This window comes from Telmatherina bonti, assembly GCF_933228915.1.
Source record: "Telmatherina bonti genome assembly, chromosome: 19".
NCBI classification, from domain to species: Eukaryota; Metazoa; Chordata; class Actinopteri; order Atheriniformes; family Telmatherinidae; genus Telmatherina; species Telmatherina bonti.
Window position 1 is genome coordinate 32,805,350 of NC_136617.1, and position 24,466 is coordinate 32,829,815.

Genomic DNA, 24,466 nt, shown 5'->3' on the forward strand with positions numbered 1-24,466 from the left:
TAAAACAAAACAAAATAAAATAAAACAAAACAAACAAAAACAAAACTACACTAAACTAAAATAAAACAAAAGACAAAATACAAAAAAGAAAACAAAAATAAAAACAAAACAAAACAAACTAAACTAAACTAAACACAAGACAAAATAAAATTAAATAAATGTTTGAAGGATTGGAGAAGCTGCTAGTTTGTTCTTCTCATAGAAATGTAATTAAAATAAACAGGATTATTCTGAGGAGACTGTCTGGCGTCGCACCGCTAAAAGGAAAAGATGAACTGAAAAGAACAAATCTAGTAATAATTTAGCAGAAACTCCACAGAGTTTCACACCGAGGTGTGAATCTATATCCTGTAACGGGTTCTTCTTTCCATGATGAGAACATCTTAAAGCTCAACATCTGCATGTGGTTCCGTCTGCTTGACTTTTCCATCTACATGATCAGGAGGAAAAGGAGATTTCAGAGGAAGTTTTTGTGTTAAATCAGCTGCGACACACTGACAGAGAGGGGAAGATGCCACCATTTCTCCCCGTTACACAAAACCAACAGTTAATTATGTCCTTGTTTGATTGAATAATGTTCCTTTTCTCCTCATCTCTGTCAGCCGACACCAGCTTCCAGGGTTTGTTTGGGCTTTACTTTCTATTAGAGGAAACATAAAGTATAAAACCACCCATTACAATAAAGATTCAGGCTAAATATTAATAATTAAAATCTGTTTTCTGATTTGTTTATTAAATATTTAGCTTTATTGATTTATTTGCCATACTTACCGTGTGTTGCAGGACCAAAGGGGGGAAATGCTGCTTCGTTCCTACTTATGGAGATGTCACTGGACTGAAGTATGTGAGGTGGGGGGGCTGTTTAAAGGGTTATCTGGGGTTACTGGGGTAGAATGACTTGTAGTCCCGGGGTGTGCTTACCTGGAAGGTGGAAGGGGCTGGGGGGGGTGGGCATTTTGGGGTCAGGGTGTGAGTGTATTGTGAGTATCTGTCTGCGAGGCTTACACTGATGTAGGGTGCATGCTAGATTACTTTTAGTATATTTCAGTTGTGTTTCGTTGGTAAAAGGTTAATGTTGAGTTATATTTTCTTTCCTTTCCATTTGTTTTGTTGCAACATGCATGTTGGAGGACTTGTGTGTACCGCCGTCCTACGCAACCCTTCACAGACATGGTCTCACACTGAACTCTGGATCCTGAACCTAGACGGTACTGGAGAAGTTTGTTGTATCAGAAAACGTTGAGGCAGGTTGCAGCCCTAAAAATGGAAGCAGAATTTCCCTAGAAATAAATAAACTAAACTCTGAAACCTCGTGTGTTGTCCTGGAATTAAAAAGCACCGGACTTCTTCTTTTGTTGGGGAGTAAAATGAGCAGGAAAAAGGGCGAGGACACGACTCCGCTGCAGCGTTTCAGACTGAAGAGGCGCTGCGGGACGGTAAATCTAACATGAGTGGTGGTGCAGACACAGGAACCTCTGCAGGGTGTGTGTGTTGCTACTTCCCAACATCTCAGCCGTGAACTTGATGCATTATGAGTAAAAAATGACGACCCGTGTTCTAATAAAGCAAAGTCAGCCTGAAAGCGACTGTTGTCACGCAGTTTAGACTCAGATTAGTGAGTGGTTGTGTTGTGGAAAGCTGCCTTCTGGCTGCAAACGGAGAATACCTGCGAATAGGTGCAACAGCACCGTGTTGTATTTAGAAATTAAGCGCGGCAGATTTAGGAAAAGCAGAGTAAAAATTTAATTGGCACAGATAATTGGCATCTTATGAGTTGTAGGGGCATAACCTAACAGCTGCTGCACATTAGCACAAATATGCCGTAGCAGGTGCATCTCTCAGACACAGTGTGTGTGTGTGTGTGTGTTATAGGCTGAGCAGGCATATCTGCTGGGAAAACGATGGGAATTTGAAGTGCCCTCCAGCCACCCAGTGAATGGAAGACAAATGACCAAAGTGTGTGTGCTCCACTAATGAGCACGCTCCCATTGTTGCACACAAACTGCCGATTGATTTTACATGAATCTCCCGCTAAGGCGAAAAGGAAAGTCTTCCATTTCCCTGCAGGAGGCTCTTAAATATCCTCCGAAATCACAGGAGGGCTCTTTTTATTTAGCGAGACGTGATGACTGAACACATGCTCGTCTTATTACTGCACCTCCGCATCAGCCGTCTGAGGCGGGAAGATCGCGGTGTTAAAGCACAGCTTGACAATGCAGAGCTGTGTGTGCGGCCTTAAGGTATCCAGAGACCAACAAGTCCACTGGAACTGTTCAGAAACCACCATTTTCAACCATGTGCGCCGTTTCAGAAGCTCCTTTCCCGTCTGTCTGGACCGAATGAAAGAACGGTTCAGTCAGCGATGGTTCATCGGCTGCTTTAACGCCAAGTTTCCATCAGGTGGGACTGTGTACCATCACACAGGTGATGTTACAGCGTCTGTCCACGTTGGACGGGTTCGTCCTCGCTGGACATTAAATATGTTTTAAGAAGTGAAATTATTAAACATCAGCTACAGAAAGATGTAAGCAGTGGTGTAGTGGTCCATCATGAAGTGGGTAAAGTATCAATTTTTGTCTTTGTTTAAAAAACAGAAAAAAGCCCCAGAAAAACGCTGTTCCAGAAGAAGTGACATGTAAGACTCGATTTACTTATAAAATCCACCAGTATATTTGCTCATCTCATCTTCAGCCGCTTATCCGGGGTCGGGTCGCGGGGACAGCAGCCTAAGCAGAGAAGCCCAGACTTCCCTCTCCCCAGCCACATTTGCCAACTCTGCGGGGGGATCCCGACGCGTTCCCAGGCCAGTAATCCCTCCAGCGTGTCCTGGGTCTTCCCCGGGGTCTCCTCCCAGAGGGACGTGCCTGGAACACCTCACCAGGGAGGTCCAGGAGGCATCCTGACCAGATTCCCGAGCCACCTACACTGGTTCCTCTCGATGCGGAGGAGCAGCGGCTCTACTCTGAGCCCCTCCTGGATGACCGAGCTCCTCACCCTAAGTATATCTGCTCATTGTCACGTAATTTCTGCTCTTTGGTTTCAGGGAGGAAGAGTTATGAAAGGACTAAACTAGTGAGAGACAGACTCATAGACATATATTTAGCTTTATCATGTCTATGTTCAGGCTAAAGTTAATGCAGCTGATGGTTAACTGCACCAGTGTTGCATAGATAACCTCAGCTTAGCTGCTGGGCGATGTAGCTACATGTGTAGGGATGTTTATAAGTGTAAAAGCAGCATCTCAGAGGATTTAGAAGTGGTTATACTGAACGCTGACTGAAAAAGAGGTGGGTATACTCTGTATACCCGTGTGTACCCTGGACTACACCACCGGATGTAAGTAGTAATGTGAACTAATTTAATTTTGGTTATTTTACATGAAATAAACAAAATCCTTTCAGACACTGATGATAAAAAAGTTTAAAATCGTTCAAAACTGATAAAGCCTTCATTTCTTTCTCAATTTCAAGCTGATAAATATGTTGCTGTCATTAAACAATGAAATTTATGTTTAATACTTCAGTTCTCTCCCATCAACATCCATATTGGTCAATGTGATGACTTAGAGCTGGGGGGTCAAACTTCAGTCCTGCAGGGCCGGGACCCGGCAGGTTTTAGTTGTTTCTCTCCACCAACACAGCTGATTCAAATCAAATGGATCCAGCAGCTTCTTGTCAACCTGTTTATTAATTTCAGTCAGGCGTGTTGGAGCAGGGAGAATAGGGCTGGGCGATGTGACCAAAATCTCATATCCCGATGAAGCTCATTTTATATCCACATAACGATATAAAACTGTAATGTTGTGTCCGTCATCAGTTATGTATCAGATGTTTATGGCAACGGCAGCAGTGATCTCCTTCCATCTGGGGGAACTATGGCCGTTATTTAAGCTGATCTTCATCCTGCATCATGATTCACTAGAAACATAAATAAGTTCTGATTTGACTGGATTCAGGATCCAGAGATCGATATGAAACAAACCCCAAACTTTGTTTCTTTTACGTTTTTTTCCCCTCTCTCTTTATCTTTTTCACTTTTCCTATGAGGTGTTTTCTCTTCTTTCTCTTTCTGTCTTTCTTCTGTCCTCTCCGGTCCGGTCCAGTAGTACAAACTCTACAATGCAAACAATAACGCAAAATAAATATAGAAATAAAATAAAAATTCAGAGAGTCAAGGGGATCATTATATCTATAAAGCTTCCTTGGGTAAAAAAAAAAGAAAAAAAAGAAACAAACCCCATCAGGGTGGCCTTATTTAGGGGCGGGGTCAAGCGTCCAGGTGTGGGGGAGGGGGTGTGATGTGAACTGGGATCAGGTCTTCTTGTGGATTTTCTAGCTTAAGTAACAGTTCAAAGCTGAATTCAGGAATGTTCTGGTGACAAACCAGTGATGCTTTCCCACACAGCCAGAGTTCCAGCAGGAGGGTGATCAATCTGGGCCGTCATTGGCTGATCTGCATCATGCCGTCGCTGCGGGAGTGTGCGCCCACCGCCAGCCTTTATCTGCTCCCAGCAATGCCCTTACACTCCCCGGTGCAGCAAGGTCCTTGATCTTATCAAAGCAATTTGGCCGTGCTTTAATCATTGGAAAAATTGAGCAGCACCCCCCCAACACAACCCGCCCGCCTTGTACTTTGGGGGCAGACAAAATCCAATCACTCATAAGAGAGGTTATTGATTGATGTAATCTTATTGGAGGTGAGGTGGTGGAGGCGACGTGACAGATTGCTTTTGTCTGCTACATGTGTTGCTCTCAGCTGGCGCATCGTGTCCTCTTTCATCTGCTGTTTAATCTCTGTGTGGCGTTCTCCCCCTCCCCCCGGTGTCAACGGTGGACCGGTCCTCGCTGAGCGCCGCTGATGGCCAACAAATCTGAGCTGGCTCCGTTTGATCTTAACCATATCTTATAAATAGCTGTCACATTCCTGTAGCGGCTGGTCGCCCGAGGAGCCTCAGCGCGCTCAGCACGGCCCGCAGACATTTCACTAATGTACCGCCGCCCCCCATCAGTACGGAGGTGACTTCATGTTAAACTAAAAAACAGGCTCTAAAGATGTGAAAGTGAACGTCATTATTCAGGACTCCGCCACTGGAGGAAGGAAGAAGCATTTATATCTGAGATTTACAGCAAGGAGCTGTCGGAAATCAGCATTACTATTTTATATGTCTAATCTCACACAATATCTATTAAAACTTCAGGGATTTCATTCATTTTTAGAGCCAAATGTCAGAGATCCCCCCCCCTGATGGTGGAAATGTTAAACATGGATGCACTGCTGATTTTCTGGGCTGCTTCTGGTCCTGAGCGAGATTTTAACATCCACATATCAGCCTTTTCTCAGCTGAAGAGCAGATCTAGAATACAGAGACTGATGACTCAGCATCAGTACAGACCGATGACTCGGCATTATTTAGAAGAACTTCCTCGTCGTCTGTTTTCTGTTGTTTCTGACTAATGTAATGGAGGGAGAAGCCTGTGACTAATCCTGTTCAAGTTTAAGTTAAAATCTTTGTTGTTTATTTAGATTTTATCTTCAGTGGTTTTAACTGTTTTATATAAATTGTTTTCATTTTTGTTTTGCAGACATTCTTGGTACGATTATTCTCAAAGAAAAAAATGTAAATTTTACAATGATCAATTATTCTGCATTAAATAAATTCCCAACACTGTAATAATAATGATGATAATGGATTAGATTTATACAGCGCTAACACTAGTGGTGGGAAAATTGAATAAAAAAAACGAATATCAGGACTTTTTGCGTCACAATTTTGTATGTCACTTTCAATTTCAAAATCCACCATAAATTTGATGTCATTTTTTATTTTTTTTTATTGATATTTTTACTTTTCTTCTTGGGTATTACAGCAGCAGAATTATGGTCTGGCTTCAGGATTGTTCTTTCTTTACTGAAATCAAGAAAAATGAAAGGCAAATGTTTTGTACTTTTTTTTTTTTTGTTTGTTTTTAAGCTATTAAAATCAGCAATATTGAAGAATTGTAAGAATTGCAATTTAAATCTAATCAGCACCAAAAAATTGGAATCAAATTGAATCGGGAGAAAAGCTTATCGTCACAGCCCTAGCTAACACTGACGGAAACGTGGCAGGCAACACGCGCCAACCAGCCGCCTCTCTGACCAGCACCGGAACATTCCCTCATATTCATACTGTAAATACGTAAAATCACACCAACACTCTGCATTAAGGCCCCTACACAATGGGACCGATGCAAATAAAACATACAAAGCTACAGATAATTCAGAGGAGAGACATCCAGGTTTATGTCTGTGCACATCAAAAGCGATGTGAAACTGCAACTAAATGGTGAAGATTCAAAAACAAACTCACAAGGTGTAAAAAACAAAGATGGCTTCTTCATCAAGCGATGACGACATCGTGCTGCGACGTTGTGCTGTAGAAAATGAATGAATGAACCGCAGATCCCCTCTGCTGTGTGCAGAATAAAATAATCCTGCATATCAACTGGGAGATGACAAGGCTGCAGGAGCTCTACCTGGACTTGGGGGCTGCTTATTGGAAACTAGCAAAGCATGAAAAGAATCTAGCTAGCTGTGACCTCCAGCTGTCCTTCAGCAGAAAAGCTGCTCTTTGAGACAGAAATAATAAAAGTGTGGAAATAAAGAACCTATAAATATATATTATCACTAAAACCTCACGTTGAGTCCGTCGTGTCCAAACAGCAGATCCATAAACGACTATTTTAGCTTCTGTCAGCTGTGAAATGTGGAGTTCAGTTAACGCTAAACCAAACTAAACCACATCAGTGGAACTGCATAATAAAATTACGAACGACCCCGTTGATTTAAATGTGATGTTTGATAAGCATTAACGTAATTTATTCCAGTTTCTGTGAATTTTCCTTCACTTTAACGTACGAAGCTGCTGGCAGGATGCTGCTACGTCTTTAAGCTAATTGAATGGATTGGTACCGATACAAAGGTTGGTATCAGCATGATTCCATACCAGCGAGATGAGACGGATGTTTCTTACTTGGGGGATGGAGAAGAATGATGAACATATTTTTTTACTTATGTCTGCTTCCTTTCTGAAATCCTGCACACAGATCTGGTCTTCATTGGTCGGATCTGGTCTTCATTTGTCCGATATGGTCTTCATTGGTCGGACCTGGTCTTTATTTGTTGGGTCTGGCCTTCATTTGTCGGATCTGGTCCTTATTTGTTGGGTGTGGTCCTTATTTGTCCGATCTGGTCTTCATTTGTCCGATCTGGTCTTCATTTCTTAGATCTGGTATTCATTTGTCGGGTCTGGTCTTCATTTGTCGGGTCTTGTCTTCATTTGTCGGACCTGGTCCTTATTTGTTGGGTGTGGTCCTTATTTGTCTGATTTGGTCTTCATTGGTCAGGTCTGGTCTTCATTCGTCGGGTCTGGTCTTCATTTGTCAGATCTGGTCCTTATTTGTCGGATCTGGTCCTTATTTGTCCGATCTGGTCTTCATTTCTTAGATCTGGTCTTCATTTGTCGGGTCTGGTCTTCATTTGTCGGGTCTGGTCTTCATTTGTCGGGTCTTGTCTTCATTTGTCGGGTCTGGTCCTTATTTGTCGGATCTGGTCTTCATTTGTCGGATCTTGTCTTCATTTGTCGGGTCTTGTCTTCATTTGTCGGGTCTGGTCCTTATTTGTCGGATCTGGTCTTCATTTGTCGGATCTTGTCTTCATTTGTCGGACCTGGTCTTCATTTGTCAGGTCTGGTCTTCATTTGTCGGATCTGGTCCTTATTTGTCGGATCTGGTCTTCATTTGTCGGATCTGGTCCTTATTTGTCGGATCTGGTCTTCATTTGTCGGATCTGGTCCTTATTTGTCGGATCTGGTCTTCAGTTGTCGGATCTAGTCTTCACTTGTCGGATCTGGTCTTCATTTGTCCAATCTGGTTTTCATTTGTCAGACCTGGTCTTCATTTGTCAGACCTGGACTTTGTAGGACCTGGTCTTCATGTCAATCAAACCTCCTTGTTGTTTGAAATAAAACTAAATCATGTGAAGAAGACAGAGGACTGGAGCTGCTTTGCACCCAGTCCCCGCTCTGAGTATCGACAGAAGGTTGCTGGCCTCGAAAACTTCTTTTCTCTGGAAAAGCCCGGCAGTTTGAGCCCGAGTGGCTGAAACAAGGCAGCGAATTTATCACAAGTGGGCAATGCAATTACCCCGGGAGTGGCCACGTGACACAAATCAATATGACACAAAGCACTGAGCCATTGACTCTCATCCATGACAAAGTGCAGCGAGGAAAGGAGTGGATTATTGGGCTTTGTGAGCCTCCTACTTTTTGATCTACCGTCGGGTCAGTGCAACATTATAAAAGAGCCATTGTTTTACAAGACGGGGGAGTAATGAATGGACTGCTGAAGTCGCACCTATGGATGCAGCCGAGTCACGGCGGCTACTTTTATTAGCTTATCTGGACACAACTCATTCACAGCGATGTGTGGAGAGAATTGGGGGGGTGCCAGGCTCTGACCTGATGCTGGGTTCATGCTTTCCAGCAGGGGGCCTCAGCAAGCCAACAAGAGCCCCAAACCCTGCAGGATGAACACCGGGTAAACCTACGTAGGACAAGCAGTGATCGGTTAAGCAGCCATGATGGGTTGAAAAGGAGCAGGAAGAGGAGAAAAGCCGAAGCTCAGGGAGCGTTCAGGCGAGCCCACACAGAGGCAGAGGCACTGGGACAAGCTGGGAGTAATAGATTTTAGCTGCTTGCTTGGCCAGTCTTCCCACACAGCCTCGGTCCCAACTCTGGAGTTTTCTGTTTTAATAGGGGGGGGAGGAGAAGGGTGAAGTCAGCAAAAACAAAATGCCGCCATTAAATCATCTCCCCGGATCTGGTGTCAGAGCTGTAATGGGAAATGCACTCATCATCGGAAAGGTTACAGCTTTCCACAGCCTCCCTGCTAGCTCTCCTCTCTTCATCTCTCCAACCCTCCCCCCCGCCTCCCAGGGCTTCACCCGCTAAACCACAGCTTCTCAAATGGGGGGTGCATCATGAACGCCGAGGGGGTTGGAGAAACTCCAGGGAGGGGGGTGTCAGGAAACAAAACATAACAAAAATAGTGTTAATGTACATTATACTAACAGAGTGATCAATATTTCAATACCGCCCCCGCCCCCCCCCCCACCAGGATGCAACCTCACACATATTGCATGACATCACCAGTCAACCTGTCAATCACTCGTCTGAGCCAGAACTTTGACCAGGCTTGGATCAGAGGGTCCAGATACCAAAGAAGAAGACATTGGTGCTGGTAAAGTTCTGTCTGTAAACAGCGAGTTTTCCATCCACGACTTTGGTCCAGCCAGACGTGATGCGTGAGATGTCGACGGTAGTCGTGGTAACGTCAGCTGGCAGGTTGCTGAGATACTGGAGTGTTTACTAAAATCCTCCATCGCATCATCTGAAGCCCTGGAGTCTTCTTCTGTGGTGCCTTTGCTGGTAGCTAAGGGCAGAAACACCTTGATGCATGAAGGCCTCCTCCAGAGGCGATGGTGGAGAAAAACTCCAATCAGGCTCTGATATTTACCAACATTTCCTTTTCCAGGTTCTGGAAAAGTTCTGCGGAAAACACGGCGTCTTTTAATGTCGATTAAACATTTTCCATCAACCGGTCCGAGATGCAGCTGATGAAACATGGATTATCATCATTCAACATGACATAAACATGTCTAAGTTTGTAGCCAGACATGTTGGTGAATCAGACGCTGCTGCCCAGTGTCGTGTTTTCCAGTTCAGCAGCTGATCCCAGATGGGGATGTCCCCTGGCTCCATCATGTCTGCTTGCTTTTGGGAGGAATATGGACATTCAGCTCTGACAGCTGGAACATCCTCTGCGATCGGACCATAGACTGTAAATAAAGAGACAGGTGGAGCCTCCGTGACGTCACCCGTAGGTTTCTGAAGAGCTGAATTGAAGCTCGGTGGGCGGTTCCTACCATCATCATCTTGGTAGGGGTGTGTCCTCTCGCCTGGAAAATACAAATATGGCCAAAGAGGTGGAGCTGAGAGGGGGGCTGTGAGCGAATTCCGAGCTTCCTGTAGCTAAGAGCTAACCGAGCTAACCCGGAGATAACAGGAGCTAACCAACTAACGGAGGTAAGCGGGCTAAAGCTAAGTCACGCTAACCGGGTAAAAACCGCGGTTGTTCTACATTCTTCTGACTTGAAGCGGGAGATTGGGTACCTGTCAATCAAAAGGACACGCCCCTTAATATGCTGAACTTCGAGATTAAATTACTTTTAAATGGGCGAGTTGGAAAAAAATTCACTCCCCCCACAGTTGTCATGAAGGTAAACCTGACCTATTAAACCTAAAATGGATTTTTATTCCTACTGTAAACCTGTTTTTTTCTGCTGTAAACATGTTTATATCTGTCGTGAAGTTGGTCTTTTTAACATGGGAGTCTATGGGGATATGCTCTGTTTTGCAGCCCCTAGTGGATGAAGGGGGAACTGCAGCTTTATACACTTCCGTATTGGCTTCACTTTTTACCGCCGAAGTTCCGTCCATCTTTCATATACGGTCCATGGATCGGACACACGAAGAGCCTGGAAATCAGCCTCAGATCCAACACCTGAGGACTGGCTAATCCTGGTGATACTGGGTTATACTGGTCAGATAAGACAGTGCTTCCAGAACGACACGTTGGTGTTTCTCGTCATGGCAAACTTTTAATCCGACGTGTGTGTTAACTTTATTCCCCCTCATTCCGGTCCCACCGATCATCCAGCAGGTTTTCCATGAAGTCCTGCTTCAATGCTTCTGAATCAAAAGAAATGGATCCTAGCTGATTCTGCACAGTGACTCTGTTGGAGCAGGACACATAGAAACGCGGCTGGATCGCAGCTCCAGTAGGATAAGTAATAACTCGGGGGATAATTTCATACATTTATCTCTGCATTCTGATGAAAATCCCACGTTCATGTGATGGATGAAGTTCTGCATTTTATCCCCCAGTTTGAGCAGCACTGGGAAAAGGGGCAGGAGGCCAGTTGAAGTGGGAAGCGGAGATTTATCATCTCTGCTCCAACAGCGTGAGACTAAAACCGGACAATCTCTCTTTATCTAGTTCTGCTTTTTCTTAGTTTGCTCTGCATCTAAAGTTTTTGTGTTTTGGGAGAAATAATAAAACGTCAACTCATAAATAAGAAATAAAAATTTAGGCCCAGAAGTGGAAAAAATAAAGCTGTATTTTAACCAATCTGAGGGAATCATTTGGGGGTTTGATGGTTTATATTTGGGCTTGTGAATGTTTACCAGGCTTAAAGTCGACGGAGCTCAGAGACGCTCCAGATGGTGCAGTTTGGATTGTTTTCCTTGTGATTCGGAGCCTGATGGAAGTTTTCTCTTCAGGTGTTTAAATTGTTTTTGGCTTTCAGTCATCGCCGCCCCGCTTCCAGCAGAACATAAACCCATCAGATGACGAAGTGGAGACATTTTACCATTTAAAGGAAAATATCAACTGATTGTGAATCTGATGGCTGTAAACGTCGTTCTGGGATGATGTTTAGCATCGTTAGCATCTCTTCTTCCTCTAACATCTGTAAACATCTGGAAGTGAGGAGAGCAGCTGCTGGAGTTTCAGGAGAGGAATGTTGTCCTGTTCTGGTCTGATGCAGAAGTCCAGCTGCTCTACTGGACCTTGTTGCTGGATTTCTGCTTCCACGATGTTTTGTACTGGTGAAAGGTCTGGACTGCAGCAGACCAGTTCTCCTGTTCCACCATCAGGATGTGGTCCAGCATGGTGGAAGGTCTTCCCTGAAAGAGACGTTGTCTGGATGGGAGCAGATGTTTCAGCATTGATGGAGCTTCCCAGATGTGGAAGCTGCCCACGCCATCGGCACTAATGCAACCCCATCCCATCAGAGATGCAGGCTGATAACAAGCTGGATGCTCCCTCTCCTCTTTAGTCTGCAGGACACGCCGTCCATGCTGCCCACAAACCATTCCACATCTTCATCCAGGTTTCCACTCAGAACATTTTAAATGAGCTTTGGTCCAGAGAAGACGGCGTGTTTCTGGATCCTCTTCACACATGATGGAGCTTTAACCTGCATGTGTGGATTTGTGCAGCGATTTCCAGCAGAGAATCAGGTCTGGTTTTATTGCAGAACATCACCTTTCCCCCTGCTTACAGAGATTCCTCCTGATTCTCTGTATCTGAGATCCTCAAATTCTCCACAACTTCATATTAAGGAACAATTTTCTTGTCGTTCTAGTTTTTATTCGACGAGATTTGGAAATAATTGCATTTGGTTTTATTCATCTTTAATTACAGCTAATGTAGGCCAGTGATTTTTCCTTAGTGTTTATGTCATGCAAGTAAAAAGACTATTGAAAGTAAAAATAAGGAGAAAAAGTTAAGTTCAGTTCCATCACTGCCCATAATTTATTTAATGTTTTTATTTACCACGTATGTCACTGAAAAGACGCGGTAGATCTGGATCAGCTGCTCCTTACATGGAGCTCCTCGGCTGTCTCCTGCCAGCAGCATAAAACGGTTGAAAGTAAATATGAAGATATTGTCATCCTAAAGCGTGCTGGTGGCTGTGTCTGCAGATCCGTGTGAGGCTTTAATCTGTGGGCTGAGAGGCGCCGCTGCAGCAGCAGAAGGCCACTTCCCCGGTGATAAATCACCGATGACAGAGGGCATTACACGCACAAACGGACCGCCGATGCCGCACCTTTACAACAATTAATTAGCTGTCTGACACTCATTTATCACCGCGGCAATAAGGTGAAAAAAATCAAGAGTTTATTAAAGCTGCGCTTCATTTTCAAGAGCTGAGACACTTCACCACAGCAGCAACGTTCACGTTCTTACTTCGTTACACACACAACACAGTTCCCGTAAAAGCATGTTGGTAAACAACATGTAAACAAATGTTTGGCAAACAGAGAAAAAAACGGCCGCGGCACAACATCAGTTTATGACACACAAACACAATCACATGGTTTGGCCTCGCAATAAATACTGTACACATCATCACATCGCCGATGTTCACGTCTTCGCTGCTTGTGGGGAGATATAGAGCCATGCACTGGAGAGCACAACGGACCAATCAGGGGCCAGCCAGTCCTTCTGCTCTGAGATCTGATCTCTACAGACATCATCCTGATCCTGACAGTCTGAAGGAGGGAAGGAGTCCACTTTGTGGGTTTGACTGCTCCCAGAAGCACATGTACGGCCGTGGATGGACAATGGAGTGGCATACGAGGGCAGAGTGCGACACGTGTCAGGAGCCCCGACAGCCAAACAAGCAGCTGCTGTCTGACGCGGGTCCTCGGAGACAAAGCTGGGCGTCATTTGTCGGGACAGACGGAGACGGAGGAAGACGTGGAGGAGCTCAAACTCAGCAGACATCTGGACTAATATTTAAGTGCTACTAATGCTAACTACGCTAGCTTGCTTCTACGACACACACACTAGAGCTTCTACGGAAAAACGGCTTTGCAGAACAAGATGGCTTCTGATCCTCCTCGCAGGAAAAGAGCCTGGATCACTGGGGGGGGGGGTCAGGGGTCATTCAGTCAATAATCCTGATTGGATTCATACATGGAGAAACCTGATCAGGAGGAATTCCCATGTTGGCTGGAGGAGAGCAGCTACAGGTAAAGACAGGACTGAACAGTGCTGAACTGGGCTTAGCTGGGTTGAACTGGGCTAAACTGGCCTGATTTTGGATGAAATAGGATGAATAGGGCTTAAATGAGCTGAACTTGGTTGAACTAGGTTTAAACTGGCCTGAATTAGGCCAAACCGGGTTGAATAGGGCTGAACTGGGCTTAATAGGGCTTAATTGGCCTGAAATGGCCTAAAATAGGATGAACCGAGCTGAACTGGGCTTAAATTAGCTGAACTAGGCGAATTAGGCCAAACCGTGCTGAAAAGGGCTGAAATGGGCTGAACTTGGTAGAATTGGATTGAACTGGCCTGAATTAGGATGAACCGGGATGAACTGGGCTTAAATGAGCTGAAATTGGATGAACTGGGCTGAATTAGGTTGAAACGGGATGAACTGGGCTGAATTAGGCTGAACCGGGATGAACTGGGCTGAACTGGGCTGAATTAGGCTGAACCGGGATGAACTGGGCTGAATTAGGCAGAAACGGGATGAACTGGGCTGAATTAGGCTGAACCGGGATGAACTGAACTGAACTGGGCTGAATTAGGCTGAACTAGGATGAACTGGGCTGAACTAGGTTGAGCAGAGTTGAAATTGTTCAAACTGGGTTGGACTGGGCTGAACTGGGACCATAAAGTGAGAAACCAGACAAACAGCAGTGGTAAAGCTGGCTGAGCTCCTGTCCCAGCGTTTCCAGCAGGCCTGCTGGCTGGAAGAGACTGGTGGGACTGCTGCTTGGACTTGATCTTTACTGGGAATTCTCTCCATGTTCATCCAGCTGACAGAAGGAAACGTAACACCGTCTCTTGGTCCTCCGACATGGCAGCAGAACGAACATCCGTTGAGGTTTTAGATCTAGAAAGTTCGGCTCAGTTTTCAGCTGCCGGTCCGGTTCGGATCAGAGGTGGTTGTGGAGCGCCTGGTTCTTCAGCCTGACTCGAGTGCCATCCTTCAAACGCCTCAATAAGCCCCTCTCTCTCTCTTTCTTTCTCTGTCTCTCTGTGTCACCAGATTTATGGGAGGTTGAGGTGGCTGCCCCGGCTCTCACAACCTGTGCAATGCAAAGATAGAAAGAGTCAGGGCAGCAGACCTCACACCCCGACCAGAACCCCTCCAAACCCAAACACTGTCTCTGGAGCATTCCTACAAACATCACTGAGTCAAAATGAACTTAAAAGATGTCACCAGAAAAAAATAAAAACGATGGATGAACCCAGAATGAGATGAAGAACAGACACGGACGAGAGGCGGTGGATGATAACGTTGTAGTAGACATGTTTAGTTCTCTAGGAAAGAAGCGGTCAGGAAGCAGGCGGCTTATTTCCACCATGCAGCCAACATTTCTCTGCTTTTCCTTCGTCTCACTTCAGGTGAACTCCATCCTCATCCAGCTGCAGCGGAGAACGCCCCCATGTAGCCAGAGGAGGGACGGCACCCTTCACGACTGAGACGGAGCGCCGACCGGTCTAATACTCAGCTGCAAAACGGCTCCTCATGTAGTTATCAAGTTATCAACTTGTTATCCAGCTGGTTCGTATGGTAAACAACTAGTTATCCAGCTGGTTTGTGCGGTAAACAACTTGTTATCCAGCTGGTTCGTATGGTAAACAACTAGTTATCCAGCTGGTTTGTGTGGTAAACAACTTGTTATCCAGCTGGTTTGCGTGGTAAACAACTAGTTATCCAGCTGGTTTGTGTGGTAAACAACAAGTTATCCAGCTGGTTTACGTGGTAAACAACTAGTTATCTAGCTGGTTTGTGTTGTAAATGACTATTTATCTAGCTGGTTTGTGTGGTAAACCACTAGTTATTAATCTGGTTTGTGTTGTAAGAACTAGTAATCTAGCTGGTTTGTGTGATGGTAATCAACTAGCTATCCAGGTTGTTTGTGTTGTAAACAGCTACTTATCGAGCTGGCTTGTGTTGTAAAGAGCTAGTTTGTGTGGTAAACCACTTGTTATGAAGCTAGTTTGTGTTGTAAAGGACTAGTTATCTAGCTGCTTTGTGTAGTAAACAACTAGCTATCCAGCTGGTTGGCGTGGTAAACAACAAGTTATCCAGCTGGTTTGCGTGGTAAACAACTAGTTATCCAGCTGGTTTGCATGGTAAACAACTTGTTATCCAGCTGGTTTGGTTAGTAAACAACTGCATTAGTTGGATGAACTGGGCTGAACTGGTAAACAACAAGTTATCCAGCTGGTTTGCGTGGTAAACAACTAGTTATCCAGCTGGTTTGCATGGTAAACAACTTGTTATCCAGCTGGTTTGGTTAGTAAACAACTGGTTATCCAAGTGGTTTGTGTGGTAAACAACTTGTTAACCAGCTGGTTTGTATGGTAAACAACTTGTTATCCAGCTGGATTGCATGGTAAACAACTAGTTATCCAGCTGGTTGGTGTGGTAAACCACTAGTTATCCCGATGGTTTCTATGATAAACAACTTTTTATCCAGGTGGGTTGTGCAGTAAACAACTTGTTATCCAGCTGGTTTGTATGGTAAATAACTAGTTATCTAGCTGGTTTGTGTGGTAAACAACTAGTTATCCACCTGGTTTGTGTTATGGTAATCAACTAGCCATCCAGATGGTTTGTGTAGTAAACAATTATTAATCTAGCTGGTTTGTGTTGTAAAGGACTATTTATCTAGCTGGTTTGTGTGGTAAACCACTAGTTATTCATCTGGTTTGTGTTGTAAATGACTATTTATTTATCTGGTTTGTGTTGTAAGAACTAGTAATCTAGCTGGTTTGTGTGATGGTAATCAAGAAGCTATCCAGGTTGTTTGTGTTGTAAACAGCTACTTATCGAGCTGGCTTGTGTTTTAAACAGCTAGTTTGTGTGGTAAACCACTTGTTATGAAGCTAGTTTGTGTTGTAAAGGACTAGTTATCTAGCTGCTTTGTGTAGTAAACAACAAGCTATCCAGCTGGTTTGTGTGGTATCATTTTCTTCAAGGCCTGACAAGTTATTGTTTTCCATTTGAATCAAACCTTTAAATAAACAACAGCAGAAAATAAAAGCTGTATTTTTTTGACTCTCCACAGAGTGACAAGATATTCATGCTGTGAAATTATTAGATATTTATCATAATTTATTCAAACGAAGCAGCTGCTTTTTAATGACACTAAATTCTTCACGTAGCAGTAGCTAACTTTTTAAAAATCTCAAATCATACATAATTGTGAGAAACCTGACATATGACAATGTGTTTGCACTGACGGAGAATTTCCAGTCATCAGGTGAGTCTCCCTGCTGGAGGAGACGGAAAGCAGGACTTCCAGGTTTTACTGGGAGGAAAAAGACCAGTAAGAAACATTTTCACTCATCTGTGATGTTTGTTTGCAGCAACTAGTTTTTTCATTTTTATTCACACTTTAAAAATAACAATAATCTCCCATCTGAGTTCACGTTGACCTGACGTTAAACGACAGCTTCAGGCCAAAAGGCAAAACAAACGTAAATACAGGAAAATCTACGCAATAAAAAGCTGGGAATGACTGGGATGATGATGATGATGCTGATGATGATGATGATCCAGGTACCAGCTGACAGACTAAAACAGCAGGACAGATGTTGGGGGATGAAGATGTTGCAGTGACAACACAAACACCTCAAGGAGCAAACTGCATCCATGGAAGGAATCATTTCCTCATTCTTTAAGTAACCAGTGGCCTGGTTGGTAGACTAGACCAGAACCAGTCCGACTCAGAGCCAGGTCCTGGTAAGAACCAGACCATGGCGGTTTTAGATCTGCTCTCGGTAAAGAACAGTGTTTGTCAGACATCTGAAATCCCTGGAAAGGAGGAGAACTAATTGTGCTCTTCATTACACCTTAATCAGCAGAGCAAACCTATGTGGCAGGTCAATATCAGGGGCCCACAGAGAAAGTCCCCTCGGCCCCCCACACGCCGTGGGGCCCAGGCGGCTGGACCCTAATGAAGACTGAATTTTAATCATCAGGAGGATACGGCTGCTTCAAGAGGCGTACACACACAGAACACACACACATGATGTGAGTAACAACTGCATGCTCCCCCTCTGCACACACACACTCGATACCTCACGAGGTTTTCGTTGTCCCCCGGCCCCTTGCAAGTTGCGCACTCGGTCCTCGTGTCGTCGGCTTTGGGCTTTTTCTGCACTGCAGACTGGCGTTGTCTTCGTTCCCGTGGCAGCGGTTCCTATGGAAACACGGCTGATTAGCTGTACGTGTGCTTGTTGGAGGCTGGGATGGAAATGAAAGGCTGAGACCACCGGAGGGGACGACACGGATGTGAAAACACACATTTAAATCCAGATCAGCGGCGACTCCGCGCTCGTCTTTGCAGAGTTTAAAGCCTGCAGACCTGAACCCAGAGGAGTCCTGGAAAACCTGGAAAACCCGGAAGTCTAAACGAGCAGGCTACAAGCCGCCGGCCTGATAAGGACCTGCAGTCTAACTCAGGATGAAGATTTCTACAATCAATATTTGCTGAAGAAAATGCTGTTTGATTCATTTTAGTGAAAGTCTGAAACTGTAAAAACAGAGAAGCAACAAACCTCAACTTTCTCCTCTCGGTCCTCCGGGATCAGAACTCTCTTCCTCTTCTGGCCTCGGGTTCTCTGAGGAGGAAGAACGTCTCGTCATCACCAACAAACATCAACGATTAGGCAGATTACACATATTATGCAAATTATACAGATTATAGAGATACACCAACAGCAGCAGGTTCACTGGTTTATTGAGGAAACGTAAAACAAGGAGGCTGGAGGAGGTTTTCCTTCCTGGTTCTGGTCCTGATGCAGGTTGTCCTTCCTGGTTCTGGTTCTGATGGAGGTTTTCCTTCCTGGTCCTGGTCCTGATGGAGGTTTTCCTTCCTGGTTCTGGTCCTGATGGAGGTTTTCCTTCCTGGTTCTGGTCCTGATGGAGGTTTTCCTTCCTGGTTCTGGTCCTGATGGAGGTTTTCCTTCCTGGTTCTGGTTCTGATGGAGGTTTTCCTTCCTGGTTCTGGTCCTGATGGAGGTTTTCCTTCCTGGTTCTGGTCCTGATGGAGGTTTTCCTTCCTGGTTCTGGTCCTGATGGAGGTTTTCCTTCCTGGTTCTGGTCCTGATGGAGGTTTTCCTTCCTGGTTCTGGTCCTGATGGAGGTTTTCCTTCCTGGTTCTGGTCCTGATGGAGGTTTTCCTTCCTGGTTCTGGTCCTGATGGAGGTTGTCCTTCCTGGTTCTGGTTCTGATGGAGGTTTTCCTTCCTGGTTCTGGTCCTGATGGAGGTTTTCCTTCCTGGTTCTGGTCCTGATGGAGGTTTTCCTTCCTGGTTCTGGTCCTGATGGAGGTTTTCCTTCCTGGTTCTGGTCCTGATGGAGGTTTTCCTTCCTGGTTCTGGTCCTGATGGAGGTTTTCCTTCCTGGTTCTGGTCCTGATGCAGGTTTTCCTTCCTGGTTCTGGTCCTGATGCAGGTTTTCCTTCCTGGTTCTGGTTCTGATGGAGGTTTTCCTTCCTGGTTCTGGTCCTGATGGAGGTTTTCCTTCCTGGTTCTGGTTCTGATGGAGGTTTTCCTTCCTGGTCCTGGTCCTGATGGAGGTTTTCCTTCCTGGTTCTGGTCCTGATGGAGGTTTTCCTTCCTGGTTCTGGTCCTGATGGAGGTTTTCCTTCCTGGTTCTGGTCCTGATGGAGGTTTTCCTTCCTGGTTCTGGTTCTGATGGAGGTTTTCCTTCCTGGTTCTGGTTCTGATGGAGGTTTTCCTTCCTGGTCCTGGTTCTGATGGAGGTTTTCCTTCCTGGTTCTGGTCCTGATGCAGGTTTTCCTTCCTGGTTCTGGTTCTGATGGAGGTTTTCCTTCCTGGTTCTGGTTCTGATGGAGGTTTTCCTTCCTGGTTCTGGTCCTGATGGAGGTTTTCCTTCCTGGTTCTGGTCCTGATGCAGGTTTTCCTTCCTGGTTCTGGTTCTGATGGAGGTTTTCCTTCCTGGTTCTGGTCCTGATGGAGGTTTTCCTTCCTGGTTCTGGTTCTGATGGAGGTTTTCCTTCCTGGTCCTGGTCCTGATGGAGGTTTTCCTTCCTGGTTCTGGTCCTGATGGAGGTTTTCCTTCCTGGTTCTGGTCCTGATGGAGGTTTTCCTTCCTGGTTCTGGTCCTGATGGAGGTTTTCCTTCCTGGTTCTGGTCCTGATGGAGGTTTTCCTTCCTGGTTCTGGTTCTGATGGAGGTTTTCCTTCCTGGTTCTGGTTCTGATGGAGGTTTTCCTTCCTGGTTCTGGTTCTGATGGAGGTTTTCCTTCCTGGTTCTGGTTCTGATGGAGGTTTTCCTTCCTGGTCCTGGTCCTGATGGAGGTTTTGCTTCCTGGTTCTGGTCCTGATGGAGGTTTTGCTTCCTGGTCCTGATGGAGCTTTTCCTTCCTGGTTCTGGTTCTGAAGGAGGTTTTCCTTTGTTCCAGGTCGGTTTCCCCCTTCAGTCTCTTTGTGTTCAGAAAGATTATTTATTTATTGTCTTGTTTATTTGTATTGATTTATGTATTGATTATATGTACTTATTATTTACTTACTGTTTTATTGACTGTTTTTTAATACAGGAAATAAAAACAAAATGGATTTACTATTTCATGGTTTTTCATTATTAATTATTCTTTTATTCATATATTAGTTTTTGTCGTCTATTATTTATTTATCCCTTTTACTATTAGAAGTCGATTATTTTCCGTACAGTTGGAAGCAGATGAGATGTTTTTATTGGAGCTGATCATGTGACGTGATCGTTTTACCATCATGTAAAACTCTGGATCCTGAGTTACGGGGAAACCTGTAAACGTCGACACGACGCGCTCTCGCCATCAGCTAAAGGCGGTTCTACGGTGAGGGATCACAAAGCCTCAACGTGGAGGACTTCTTCTGTTCTGAACACAAAATACCAATAAAGTGAAGCTTTCTGCTCATCTCTACTGTTCCTGTGAAATGCACAGATAAATGAAAATTATTCACGGCATTATTTTTCCCTCCAAGTTTCCGAAGCACTAATCTCTTCATTACAGCCCAGCAAGGCAGCGGAAGCAGCAGCAGCAGTGCAGCAAAGCGCTCTCTTCAAAGTCCTGCTGTGGCACAAACATACCGGCTGAATATCTCAACACACTAATCACATTCTTTCTGCGCGGGGCCGAAGTGCGCCGTCTTCTCACAGAAGGCAGAATCAGAGGAAATAAAAATCAAACATCTTGTTGGTGGCAGAGCAAAGCGTCTGGGCTTCTGGGGAAACTTTAAAAGGGGGAGAAGAATCGACAACATATTTAAACAGATTGTGAAAACAATTCCATCTGTCGCCTTTGGCTCGCCACCGCTCGCCAGATGGAGCCGTTATCATTAAGAACGCTTACTGCAAGAAAGCTGCCAATTGGCTCCATCAGGACTGCCGTTCTCCTGCATCCACAGGACCCAAAGTCAAAAATACATCCACACAACTAGAGGCGGGGAGGTGCAGGCTGGGGAGTGTGTGTCGGAGCGATGAAAAGGCAGAATTTCAGGCGCTAAGCTCAGGCTCTGCTCAGGTGAGGAAATTAAAACTGCAGGCGCCTTTTATGTCCCACAGAAAATCAATCTTTTAATTAAGTACATCAGTGCATCTTTAACAAGCATGAATCATTTCGCAGAGGATTAGAGAAATTACCAGAGCGTGGGAAGTGGCGGTAACTAGACATATTAACTTAACATAATTTTCACCTGATTAATTGCACGTGTTCATACGGGAGGTTTTAATGTTAGCGCAGCGGCGAGCTAGCGGCTAACCACGTCCCATTAACACTGCCTTTTAGATGGCCTCTTGACATTTCTCATTACGTTACTTGCAGATTAAAGACGGGCCAGCTGACATCAGACTCGTATGAAAGCTGTGTTTTCCTCAGATATTGATAATCAGTTTGATTAAACGTGGTTTTTATCTGCTATCAGAATGATAAGGGGACATTCCTCCACCCTGACTGGTGTTTGTGGTTTCTGCTGACCAGTCAGTGTCTCACTGCTTGACAACGGCCTTCCCATGACACTGATTGGCTAATTGTTAGCCCTTCAGCTGTGCACTGATTGCTCTTTCAGACGGAGAACCGGATGTCATGATGCCAGACGAATCAGACTGACAACACAGAGTTTGAGGATCCAGAGGTCGGGACCTGCCATGGTATTATCCGTTTAGTTGTCATGGCAGCAGCTGACTCCTGGAAACAGTGCTTGATCCTGTTTTCTCTGTTATCTCCCGGCTCGCTGCATCAGCAGGTTTTTGTTGCTTCATGTCACGTTTTTCACTTCAGAATCAGAAACGTCCATCTCAGGAAGGAATTTTCTCCGTAAAAAAAAAAAAAAAAAAAAAAAAAAAAAAGTTTAGAAAGCATTAAAACTCAATTAGAACGTTTAATTTCCATATTAAACTTGGTCCAGAGAAGATGCCAGTGTTTCTGGATGCTGTTCTCATGTGGCTTCTTCTCTGCAGTTTTAACCTGCATGGGAGGATTTCATGGTGAACTGTGTGATCTCTGGAAGTCCATGCACTGGTTTCCAGCAGAGAATCATGCCTGCTTTCAATGCAGAAGATCACCAGCATCCAGCCTTGTCCCAGCATACAGAGATTCCTCCCAATTCTCTGAATCTTTTTGACGATAGTTTACACTGTAGATGGTGGGATCTGTAGACTGAGATTAGTGAACCTTTGTTCATCTTTACAGCTGGTATTTTCAGAGTAAATATGAACAAAATGTTGGTTCAAATAAAAAAGAAACACTTGATAACTATTAGGTTCTATTTAATCTGAACCTTGTATTATTTTTAATGTATTTATTTCATCACTGTATCATTTTATTGATCAAATTTCCCTGGAATCTCAGCAGACAGTAAAAGTCAACCTGGTGTTGGTTTTTGTCTCATCTTCTCTTCTCTCTCTTTGATAAGGGCCTCCTGTATTTCCATCCATGGTACGATGTGTTTGCATGCGGTTGTTAGCGTGGGACAAACGTGACGAGTTTTTCAGCCTCGGAACGCCGCTGGCCAACGACAGCTCCACATATGATCACTATAATTGTCACAGTTACATCAAACGAGTCAGGAACGCTGAGTTTTAGGGTTGGAAAGTTACGTAATAATATTATTAATAATTCAAATATCAAATAAGTTGCTGTAGCGGGCTGATTTTATTCTATGAAACATACAAGTTTTGGTCATTTTGTTGTCGATGCAGGTCAACATAAACATGATAAATCTTTGTGATGATCTTCTTGTGTATCACAAGGTTTATTTATTAAACTGGAAGTGTATTTACTTAAGTTACTTAATAAAAATCTAACTTATAAAGTGTAATATTTATAAACATCAGACCATGTTTTTAACTAAGAGTTAAAAACGCCTGGACTAGTTCTAACAGGCCATCAGGAGACAGAAACCCAACCTGCTGATGCTCAGACCTAGTTGTAATTACATTCATCCAGTGATAAAAACACAGATTAATGTTCCAGAATATTTTTTACATGTCTGTTCTTGTAACGAATAAGAGTGTTAAAAATGGTCACAAACATTTCCCAGCAGCCGCCGCGTGCACACGCCACATGCACAGACTTTAAAAGGTGTCCTCCGGTGGACATCGCTCACTACAAACCATTTATAACGTCCCTCTGCTGCTCAGATTCATCAGGTATTAGCGGGCTGTTTAAGGCCAAAGGTAAGTGTGTGTGTGGGTGTGTGTGTGTGAACACACACAACTGCTTCCTGAGAAATGAACTCCCATGCGCGCACACACCGACAGACTTAGAGGCCAGCAGGAGGTCGATTAGCCCGTCCTGATAAATTGAAACATGGCTTTAGAGAAGTGCGAGCGCTTGTGTGGTCTGGTAAAAGCATTAAAAATGCAAAGCGGGGCCTTTTAGCGGCTGCCATCGCACGCCTTGCGTTTGAAGATAAATGCTGGACTGAAGTGCCTCGCCTCGCTGTGGCTGGAAGGGAAATCACAAGGCTGTCTAATCCCTAAGAGCTCCAGCAGGGTCCTCGACACGTGTCTGAGACGTTTCCTAACCTGAATATTCCGACTGCAGCGTCCTCTGGTTCCCATCACACGGAGAGGTCAGAAACTCTTTTACTTCATCTGAAACTGCCGTCGGACGGGCCGACTCTGCTTCCAGGGTCGAAGGAAACTCTGGTGATGAGGTTCGGACCAAGCCGCTTGGAAACCAAGGAAGACTCTGCTCCCACCAGCTGTCTGAGGTCAATCTGAAGTGTTCCCTGAAGGAGTGCAGACGTGTTCCAGGATCAGGATCCCGTCCGCTCCAATAAGAAGGATCTAGAGACGCTCACAGCTGGCACTTAAAGACCATACAGCCAGCCTGGATTACTGGGAACACTGGGAATCTTGGGTTCACTGTGAATGTTGGGAACATGGGAACTGTGGGAAATGGTGAGAACGTTGGGAATATTGGGTACGCTGGGAACACTGGAAAAATTGGAAACATTGGCTATGCAAGGAACATGGGGTACATTGGGATTGCTGGGAATATTGGGTACACTGGGAACACTGGGAATGCTGAGAACGTTGGGAATGTTGGAAATGTTGGGAATGCTGGGTATGTGAGGTAAGATGGAAACGTTGGGAATGTTGGGTATGTGAGGTAAGATGGAAACGTTGGGAATGTTGGGTATGCTGAAAACAGTGTAAACATTGGGATCATTGGGAACGTTGTGGATGCTGGGAATGTTGGAAATGTTGGGAACGCTGGGAATGCTGGGAATGTTGGAAATGTTGGGAACGCTGGGAATGCTGGGTATGTGAGGTAAGATGGAAACGGGAATGTTGGGTATGCTGAAAACATTGTAAACATTG

At 44.7% G+C, this 24,466-nt stretch overlaps 1 protein-coding gene across 1 annotated transcript in view; it reads right to left on the reverse strand.

The window, feature by feature from the left end:
• phf14 (PHD finger protein 14) overlaps positions 1-24,466 on the reverse strand; it is a 101,663-nt gene that overhangs the window by 31,843 nt on the left and 45,354 nt on the right. Inside the window, exons 15-16 of the mRNA XM_079258787.1 lie at positions 18,192-18,254; positions 17,712-17,833 (exon numbers count right to left, since the gene is read on the reverse strand). Of these exons, the coding sequence (XP_079114913.1) occupies positions 17,712-17,833; positions 18,192-18,254 (185 nt within the window). The remainder of the gene's footprint in view (positions 1-17,711; positions 17,834-18,191; positions 18,255-24,466) is intronic.